The 10,648-nt window shown below is 34.7% G+C and overlaps 1 protein-coding gene across 2 annotated transcripts; it reads left to right on the forward strand.

The window, feature by feature from the left end:
• Positions 1-2,846: 2,846 nt before the first annotated feature.
• Positions 2,847-10,648, forward strand: LOC125205915. 2 transcript variants are annotated; one of them, XM_048105119.1, is made up of 11 exons: positions 2,847-3,057; positions 3,522-3,813; positions 4,621-4,698; positions 4,816-5,390; positions 6,261-6,968; positions 7,137-7,291; positions 8,713-8,921; positions 9,018-9,145; positions 9,244-9,542; positions 9,617-9,720; positions 10,039-10,648. In XM_048105119.1, exons 2-11 carry the CDS (start codon positions 3,540-3,542, stop codon positions 10,107-10,109), a joined length of 2,601 nt encoding a protein of 866 aa, XP_047961076.1. In that variant the 5' UTR covers positions 2,847-3,057; positions 3,522-3,539; the 3' UTR covers positions 10,110-10,648. The 2 variants fall into 2 exon arrangements, with proteins under 2 accessions (XP_047961076.1, XP_047961077.1); XM_048105120.1 differs by having other exon boundaries at positions 4,624-4,698.

The following is a 10,648-nucleotide window of genomic DNA, read 5'->3' on the forward strand; positions in this document are numbered from 1 at the left end:
TAAAAATGAGTCTTACGGAATATATAAAAATGGGTCTTACATCCCACTATCTTTTCCCACCCACTTTTATGTATTTTTTAAAACTTGTATCTAGCTCAAATAGGACTTTCAATGACGAACAAAAGAAGTACTAACTTTTTGTTGATTTGTGGTAAATCCTATAACATTCAAATCATGCGAATTAAAGTAATAATTTTATTACCATTTATAATTGTTCCAAAAGACTATTTTTCAAGTAAAACTGGTAGTGGTGTGGAAATCGAATCTACAATGTAAATATACTGTTATTTCTCAAATGTCGTAGACTTGAAATGACGTTGTTTCCATAATTTTAATCAATTTAGGACCTTTTTTTTTTATGAGTGAACTTCAAAAATGGTCCCTGGACTATGGGTTTATCTCGAAAATGGTCCCTGGACTTTAAAAATATCACCAGTAGTCCCTGGACTAAGGGTTAATATCAAAAACGGTATTTTGAGACGAAAATGCCCTTTTGAGGGGTTTTGAGGGGTTTGGGCAATTTGGTCTTTTTACACTTTTAACATTTTAAATCTAATATTATTTTAGTTATGTACTAAATCTGATATTATTTCAAAATTATCATTCTTCTTCCCTTTTGTCATCCTTCATTTTGTTTCTTTATTTCAATATTAGATTTAATTTTACAAAATTAAATTTTAAATTTCAATTTTTAAATATCAATAAATTTTTTTAATTAAAACTATTAATTCATGGAAACTATAAATATTGATTAAAACTATTAATTTTTGTTATTTAATATAATATTAAGCTGAATTGAAGAATTACAGAAAAATAATATTAATCATGATGGAAAAATAAGAGCTATTCTATTTAGCCTTCGTTCGGTTGTTATAATTGCTTGTAATTGAATATTATGAAGTCGACTAAAAATTTTGTATAGGAGTATTTTTGTTGAAATTTTCTAGTCATTTTGATTGATTGTTTTCAAATTAATAAACGAAAATTATATTAGTCTTACATTAGACGCATATTTATTTCAGAATAAATCGTGTTATATTGTCTATTTATGATTAAAGCTATTAAATATTGATTAAAACTAAGACGTTGTTATATCTTATTGATTAAATATTAGACACTATCAAATATTGATTATGACTAATAATTTTTGTTATTTAATAATTTTTATAATTAAAAAATTTATTGATATTTAAAAACTGAAATTTAAAATTTAATTTTGTAAAATTAAATCTAATATTGAAATAAAGAAACTAAGTGAAGGATGACAAAAAGGAAGAAGAATGATAATTTTGAAATAATATCAGATTTAGTACATAACTAAAATAATATCGATTTAAAATGTTAAAAGTGTAAAAAGACCAAATTGCCCAAAACCCCAAAACCCCTCAAAAGGGCATTTTCGTCTCAAAATATCGTTTTTGATATTAACCCTTAGTCCAGGGACTACTGGTGATATTTTTAAAGTTCAGGGACTATTTTCGAGATAAACCCATAGTACAGGGACCATTTTTTAAGTTCACTCTTTTTTTATTTCCTAGTTTTTCGTAAGAATTTAAGAATTCGCCATTCAGGGTTGGCAAGTTTGATTCACGATTGCAACTGATCGTTACGAGAAAGACATTGAATTCACATCTCTCAAATAGCAATTCTGACATTCACAAATTTGGGTTTTTGCTAGAGAAGGCAAATGTTTGCACTTTGCAAGGCTAGATCGATGGGCAAACGACGACAGAGGTGGCCAAGCTATGAAACATTTAGCAATAAACAATTAATTAACTAATTAAATTTTGATTTGATCTACTCAATCCACTTATCCACCCAAAAAATTATGTGTCAATTTGCATTTTCTTCGATCCCATAAAAATATGGACATTTTCATTTATACAAAATTACCACAATTTATTACTCGTATACAATTTATTTACAATTTATACCACCATCAATACACTATTAATAATGTGGATCTCATTATTCACTAACACTGCTTTAACAGATTGAGATCATCTGCTCATCTGCTGTGCAAAATGCCACCGCAGAAGGATGTTGTGGTGATCTACACCTTCTTTTAATTTCACATACTTGTATTGTTTTTTTAATTTCAGAAATGAATGGTTTTGGATCACCACAGTATCCGCTGCTGTGGCATTTTGCACAATAGGGATCCCATCCCCTACTTTAACTACCTTATAATCTTTTCTCTTACTTTACTAATTTTTTCTTAATTCTCATGTCTTATTCATATTTTTTTTATATTTTTATGGAACGGAGGGAGTATAAATCAGTAGATATACCATTCTTAATTTATTAAATAAAGAAGCTTAAATAAGAAAAACATTTATAAATCATTTTAAATGTTATATAAAAATGTGATTACTATAAGTCTTACCAACCGTATTTTATTAAAAATATTTTGAATATAATCTATCCAGTCAAACAATAACATTAAATTGCATACTAATTTTATCATAGCACATCCTTATTTGTCCTACGTTATACCAATCGGACGAAAACTGAATGACATTAATGTGTATGTTAAATAAAATATCACTAATCACTTATTGAATTTTTTTTTAAAAAAATGTTAGAGCATGAATAAGAGAATAATGGCATATTTGATATGGGTGATAACTCATCTACGTACTCCTACCAAACATGGCCTAAAGATACCTAACAAATATGAATTTACTTAAGGCAATCCAAATAATTTATGAATTTTCAAGTGGAAAAGAATCGAGAAATTAAGTGCTTAAAACAATAGATATTATAGTTTAAACCCTAGAAATTATATTTATATGAACTATTTGATTAAAAAAAACGAGCTTAGCAGTCGTTTTAATTTCCCTTTTCCCCTCAAAATTGAGATTTTTGAAAGATCTTAGTACTACAGCACCACAGTAATACGAGGAAGAAGACTGTATTACTATTAACTGTGGCAGCCTTACTCCACTTCAACTGCTCTCGGTTCATCGCCAGATCTGGCGTGATTCCATCACACCGCAATCGGATTCGTCGCGAACCGCCCCGCGCTTCTCGGGCGAACCGCCATTTCCGGATCAGGTCAATATTCGGATCACTTTTGAATTCTCAGCTCGAATTGTCGTTTGCATCCAATTGAGTCGCGTGGTATTGCGTTATAGTGAGAATTATGCGAGTTATTGATGCAGCTGACTGTTTGAAGTGTGAGGATTAGTTTGGTTTTGCGGAATCAGTGGGTTTGGATGTGGCCAAGTTATTTGTGTTATGTTCTGAATTTGTGATTCGTGAATTTGTTTGAATTTAGGCTTTTTGTGTGTACGAGGATTCGATTGTGCTGATATCATTCGATTTTAAGCCTTTTGATTGATCTACGTGCATTTGACATTAGAAATGGGGAAATTGGATTTGGGGTCTTTTGGTTAGCGATCGATCAAAGGAATCTGGAGTGATGAATTTTCACTTACCTTTTAGTATTATTTTTCAATTTCCTTATGAAGCTATGAAACAGTTAGATCCTGAAGATTGTATGTTTCCTGATGTCGCAGAAATAATTATAGTGGAAAATGAATTTTTTGAAGCTGAGGTCCAGCATCAGTCAGCAATCTGTTAAAGAGACCCAGGTAGAGGCAAATTATGTGTCAAAAGCTGCTAGTACATTGGAGGGTCTGATTGCTGAAGATCCATTTGGAGAAAACACATCTTCTGAGCCAAGGTACTCAGAAAGTGAAGAATTTGGGAATGAGAATGGCATGGAAGCAGATTCAAGTGGAAAGAATAATCAAGTAGACAGCCATATAGATGTTACAGAAGATGATGGGTTGATAGTTATTCCATGCAGTATGACCACACTCTTGCTCTTTATTACTGGCACCATTTGATTCTGTAAAATTGTTCTAACCTTCTAGAGATAATTGTGGCCTGTCTGTGAAAAAGATAAATAGTATAGTAGTAGTAATTTTTATGAAGCATTTGCATAATCATGCGGAATTATCAAAGATCTGTTAGTGCTGCTAATACATTTGAGCCGAAGGTTCTCTTATAAAGTTTGAGCTCCACGGTGCCAGCCTTGAAACCCTTGGTTGAAACTTGAAAACAAGATTAGACCACCAGGCTACAGCTTTTCCTTTGAGTAGTCACATTAGATATTGCTTAAGCTCTCTAGACATGTTATTTTGTCATTTTGCAATCCCAGTAAAATAATGCCTATCTCTATTTTCTCATGTATAAATAATCCACTAGATAAGTTAAGGCTGCCATCTATGTGAACGGTGGTGATAGCTAAGGCAAATATCTAAGATGGATGCAAGTGGAAGAGGAATATGGCTGACAGGAAAGAAAGGTAGATGTGGCATAAGAATGATTGTAGACGATGCTTTAATTACCATTAGGGATGATGAATTCTTGGCCAGTATAACTTCCAGGATCTGATTGCTTGAAGCATTCACTTCTGCCAGCATATATTTGAAGCTTTATTTGAAGTGTTATAGTGGCTTTGATTTGCTGATAGAGTTGACCTAGAGCTTTGTCAGAGTTACTTATTTTATTTTTAGTTTTTGAAACTAGCTTAACTGGAGTTGCTCTTATTGCTATGTTTGAAGCTTTGTCTGAACTATTTTAACTTGTGGATTTTTCTTCTTACCCCAGAAGAAGTTCCAGACAATTGGAATGAGGCATCAGATATACTTTCATTACGCTCCCTGGACCGCAGCTTTGTTTTTCCCGGTATCTGTTTGTGTTTGTTTGCATTTTTTCTGAGCCAATATATTTGCCCTCTTTTTAGCTTGATTATTTCTAGATCTTAATTTTAACTCTTACAATTTGCGTATGTCATCATCTTAGGTGAACAAATCCGAATTCTTGCATGTTTGTCTGCCTATAAGCAGGATATGGAAATAATCACACCTTTTAAAGTTGCTGCTGTCATGAATAAAACTGGAATTGGGAAAAACTTCAAAAAACAAAATGGGAACATTGAAGGAGAAGCAAGCCCAGTCCCTGAGATCGTTGTCAAAAGTTCTGATGATAAAGATAATCAAACTGATGAAATCATAACAGAAGAGAAGATTGATTCATGCAAGGATGTTTCAACCGGTGAGTCTCTCCTTAGGATGGAAGATCACAAAAGACAGACTGAACGATTGCTTCGAAGATTTGAAAATTCACATTTTTTTGTGCGAATTGCTGAGTCAAATGAACCACTGTGGTCCAAGAGAAGAGCAGGAGAAAACTGTTCCGAATCTTCCACTGCATTTGAAGAACAACTTCTAGGAGATTCTTTAGAAATTGCAACTGCAAGAAAGAAGAAGAATCCCGCTAGTGCCTCGATTGACAAAGGAAAATTTGATTCACGCACATCTGGGGGACTGGCAAGAGGTGTTGCCAAGTGCTGCTCACTTCCAAATGGAGACATAGTGGTGTGTTTTTAAATTAACTTGGGAAAAGTTTGTAGGCCTATGTTTACTTTTTTATCGTTATGTTTGTGTTCATAAAGATTGAAAAATCATCTACCTCTTCTTGTCTGATTTAATTCGCCCATCTTAGTTTATTGGGTTGCAGGTTATCATAAAAAACATTGAAGGTGTGATATGTGTTATACCATGCATCTTGTTATGTGGTTTGGAATATTTAAAAATAGACAAGTGTGAGCTATAATTTCTTTTGTGATAGTTATGTCCCAGTTGCTAATGCTGTTTTGGAGAAGCTCGCTGCTCTATCAGTTATGTTTTTTTGCAGAAGTCTTGCTACATCCATTAAGCTAGCTGTGCCAATTTGTTGTCTTACTACCGATTTGATTTATAACAAAGTGGAAGTTCCATACATAGCAATGTCGATAGGCATTTTGTGCTTTCTTACTTGACATATAGTCAGTCTCTCAATTTAAAATGCTATGCCTCCTGTTTAAAATGCATCTAAGGTTTATGACAGAATCACGCTGCAATGAGGATCTCTCTAACTTTGTAATTGTGGTCGCATGTGCCAGTAATTTATGTTTAGAAAGTATATTTGCATTTTGCTTTTGAACCCGCCTTAATCTACAGCTGTGTTACTGATATAGACAATACTGTGTTTAAGTCCTTTGCATAGGCAGGCCAACGTATACATGTGGCTAGGGGGGATCTCCTATCTAGGTTCAAAATATAGCATTCCTGCCCATATACATGGAGGCTTTATTGCACTACGGCTGACATGAAATACTTGTTATATCCAGATTTTTAATCAGTAGCAACCTTGAGTTTTATGTGTTACTACTGATTTGAATTTCACTTTTTTTTGGAAGGATGCAGGTGCTTTTACAATTAAATATTGGCACTCAGTTTTTTATGGATCCAATCCTGGAGATTATACAATTTGAGAAGCATCAAGACAGAAATCCGAGCATTCAGAATCAGGATATTCCTACTTCTTTCAATCGAGATCCTTATGGGGAATTATTAAAATGGTTACTTCCATTGGATAATTCTATTCCTCCTCCATCTCGTCCTTCACCTCCTCCAGCACTGAGTTCCAGTTCAAGTATTCGTAGCGCATCTGTGAAACCTGCTGTACCTAGCTCTTCAAGTTCCCAGCTCTTTTCTTTTGGACATTTTAGAAGTTATTCTATGTCCTCAATCCCTCCAAATGCTACACCACCTGTAGCTACACCTTCTGCAGCTACATTGCAATCAGCTACTCCACCTGCAGCTACATTTCAATCAGCTACTCCACTCGCAGCTGCCACCACTCCTGAAACTAAACCTACTATCGACCCAGAAGATTGGAATCAGTTCTCGTTCAAGAAGTTTGTCGGAAGTGGAAAAAGTGGAGATGAGGGACTATTATCTTTTCGTGGTGTGCCACTGCAACAAGAAAGATTTTCTGTTCGGTGTGGTTTGGAAGGAATATTTACACCTGGAAGAAGGTGGAGAAGAAAAATTGAGTTGATTCAACCTGTAGAAATTAATTCCTTTTCTGTTGATTGCAACACAGATGATCTTCTCTGTGTACATGTGAAGGTATAGTTTCTTTTATTGCCTCTATCCTACTTCCTTTGTCATTCCTCTAGGTGTTATGAAATTTATGCTTCCTTTCAAAAAGAAAACATGAGATGCCCTTACTAAAAGTATTGATTTTTTTGGTTTAGGATTTTAATGCGTTAAATAATGATAAGCTTATTTGTGCAGAATGTTTCCCCCGTTCATGCACCAGATATAGTGGTGTTCATAGATTCCATAACGATTATTTTTGAAGAGGCATCAAAAGGTGGACCACCATTATTTTTACCGATTGCTTGGATTGAATCTGGGAACAACTGCAGTTTACCAAATCTAGAATTGAGGTATTGTCATGTGCATCAGTTATTTAAAACTTGTGTCCTCAGTCCTGATAATGAAATTTTGGTTGTTGATCTGCTAAGAACATGTTTGCAGCTTAAAGGCTTTTGCTCTGCATTTTCTTATGTTTTATTTGAAATAACCCTGGAGAAGTTATTTCTTCTCTTTTTCAAATTTTTTTGAGAACCATCTTCGTTGACAACATGGAGGCTATCCTTTTTAATGATAACATGTTGTCTTTCTCCCTATACAAACCGGTCTTGTTCCCGGTGCACATAAAAATATTTAGATATCTTATTGTTCTACCTTGCATGATTGAAGCCAGGAGTGTTGTGCTGCTGTTGTTTTGCTTGCTTTCAATACACTTACAAAATTTTCGTTATCTGTGCTTGGCTTTATTAGTACACAGTCAGTAAATTGCAAATTACTCTTTTGGCAGCCGAAAGTACATAAAAGACTCGTATCAGATCTGTGGTTTCAAGCACAACATAAATTATGTGTAACTGCCTGTGCTAGGTTAAATATCATTCTGCCTCTTACTTCTTGGGCAAGTAAGAAATTTATAGTTGACTGTTAGTTCTTGTCAAAAGTCATGAAGACAACAATAAAATCCCTAACATTTCCAAGTGACCAGCCGAAAGTACATAAAAGACTTGTATCAGATATGTGGTTTCAAGTACAACATAAATTATGTATAACTGCCTGTGCTAGGGTAAATATCGTTCTGTCTCTTAGGCAAGTAAGAATTTTATAGTTGACTGTTAGTTCTTGCCAAACGCCATTAAGACAACAATGAAATCCCTAATATTTCCAAATGACCAGCTAAGAATAATGATGTTGCTATGTCCAAGAGTACGCTGCTGGTAGTTGATCTAATAAAAGTGACAGAGTGGCTTATTCAACTGTACATCAAGCTTTTGCATACTACCTCCGTCCACAAAAAATAGACAAAGTTGTAAATGGCACGGGTTTTAATGCGTAATTGGTAAAGTAAGAGAAAGGAGGAAAAAGGTGGTAGAAGTAGTGTTAGTGGATTGTGAGATCCACATTTGGAATGATGTGTAGGGTTAGTATTTGTTTAAAAGTTTTCATATTTGGAATTGGTCTAATTTTGGTGGACGGCCCAAAATGGTAAAATTAGTCTATTTTTTGTGGACGGACGTAGTATTAAGAGTTGGTTTGAAAGATATAAAGTAAATAATGTTTAGTCTTGAACAGTTTCTATTCTTTAAAGGGAACTACTCATCCAAATATAAAAGAAACATCACCTGATCTGTTTTGAGAATTTGTTCATTTGTCACTTGATATTGCAGATATAACAGGAATTGCCATGTCCTACACAGGGACCTTATCTTTTTTCCTGTTGGTTTTCTGTTCTTCCTTAATCTCAATCATCTAAGCAGTTAATATGGTGTATAATTGATAGGAGAGGTGAAGAACATTCTTTTATTCTGAAACCAGCAACTACAATGTGGAAGCATGGAAAGGGTCACAGTGATGGTAATCCACGACTGTCACGCGTATCAGCAGCATCTGCTTCATCAAGCTTGCCTCACTTGAATTCTGGTGCAAAGAATAATGGATCATCTACCGATCAATTTGCTGTTCTTGTTTCATGTCGATGCAATTACACTGGTACAGTGATGTATAATTTGGATAAGTTCGATAATAACTTAATGTGGAGAACCTTATGTATGTGCTAATTCTCATTCTGTCGGTTGAATGTTGTAGAATCAAAGTTGTTTTTTAAGCAGCCGACAAGCTGGAGGCCTCGTATTTCAAGGGATCTTATGGTTTCTGTGGCATCTGAGATGTCTGGGCAAGCTCTTGGATCTGATGGAACCCAGCTTCCAGTTCAGGTTATATACAAATTCAGCTGTGTTCCTTTTGTTCATTTTCATTTAATTATCTAAGAGTTGACACCTACTACTGCAATATTAATTGTTTGAACTTTCAGGTTTTAACTCTTCAAGCATCAAATATGACTTCAGAGGACCTGACATTAACAGTTCTTGCACCAGCGTCATTTACTTCTCCTCCTTCTGTAGTGTCCTTGAGCAATTCTCCTCTGAGTCCAGTTTCAGATTCCATCGAGTTAGCAAGTGATAGGCGAGCAGATGTTTTTTATGGGCACAAAATGGAAGATAGTTCACAATCTGTATCTGGCAATGAACAAACTGTACCCATGTCTGACGTGGTCCAAAACACTGATATGGGTTGCAGCCATTTATGGTTACAGAGTAGAGTTCCTCTAGGGTATGTTATATTTAATTTCTGTTTGTTTTTCTTTCAACTTCGCCCCTTAAAATTTTTCTTTCTTCTTGAACCAGATGTGTCCCTTCCCAATCTACAGCAACTGTTAAGCTTGAAGTTCTTCCATTGACTGATGGAATTATCACTCTTGATTCTCTTCAAGTCGAGGTTAGGGCAAAAGGTAAAAAGCAGAACCATTGCACCTGAATTTACACATTTGATTTTTTTGAAAATAGGGAAATATAAGTACAGAGAAGTATGTGATTGGTACATATTTTTGTCAATTCTGATTCAAAATTTCGCTGCTGAAAGGAAGAGCTAGTATATATAAAAAAAAGTACACCGTATATGAACTTTCTGTTTACTGAGTACATGTATTGACTGAGGTGTGGGTTGTGGTGGAGATGACAAAAATCGCATGATGCTATTGATTTGATGGCAGTAAAAGTTTCTAGTTGCTTTCTTCATTTTAAATCACATGATGCTTTTTGGGTGATAGGTCTTACTTATGTTCCTGAGCAATCCCTAAAGATAAATTCAACCTCGAGCATTGCAACTGGTATACTTTGAGGTGCCTGTTTTGTTCAAGTTCATTTGTTTTCATCGTTCTGGCACGAAGACACAAATTGCAAGATGGCTCTGGCTTGTTGCCAGTTTCTCTGTTGATATGAGCTTTAAAATCTGGTCGGGTCAGTTTCTCTACCTAAGCCAGCTACCGAACAATCTCTTATGTGAAAACCTCACCCGGTCTATTTTTCATACATTTAGAGAGTACAGGTCCATACATCCCCGTAAAGAGTTCATTGTGCTCCTTATTATAGGAATCATTTCATACATGTTTTGATTTGATTTGAGATGTAGCTATGTAGTTGAGGTAGACTTAGCGGGAACTATTGCGCATTTCTTTCAGCCGTAGATTTGTGCGAAAAATTGCTTTGCGTTTGAGATTATATTGTTGTTGTCAACTATAGTCTCCTCCATCAGTGTGAAACATGTAAGCATATTTTGTATCTGATTTTCTTGTAATCCTTGAAATGTTACAATTTATAGACAACGAAACTGTTGCTGTTTTCATGCTTGTAGGAAATTTTTATTTATCACTCCCCCTA

This window comes from Salvia hispanica, chromosome 2 (genome assembly GCF_023119035.1).
Source record: "Salvia hispanica cultivar TCC Black 2014 chromosome 2, UniMelb_Shisp_WGS_1.0, whole genome shotgun sequence".
NCBI classification, from domain to species: Eukaryota; Viridiplantae; Streptophyta; class Magnoliopsida; order Lamiales; family Lamiaceae; genus Salvia; species Salvia hispanica.

Coding starts and splice junctions, on each gene's coding strand:
- LOC125205915 (XM_048105119.1), top strand. CDS start 3,540: ATGAATTTTTTGAAGCTGAGGTCCAGCATCAGTCAGCAATCTGTTAAA. Junction 5,391..6,260: donor TTCCAAATGGAGACATAGTG/GTGTGTTTTTAA, acceptor GGAAGGATGCAG/GTGCTTTTACAATTAAATAT. Junction 9,721..10,038: donor AGTCGAGGTTAGGGCAAAAG/GTAAAAAGCAGA, acceptor TTTGGGTGATAG/GTCTTACTTATGTTCCTGAG.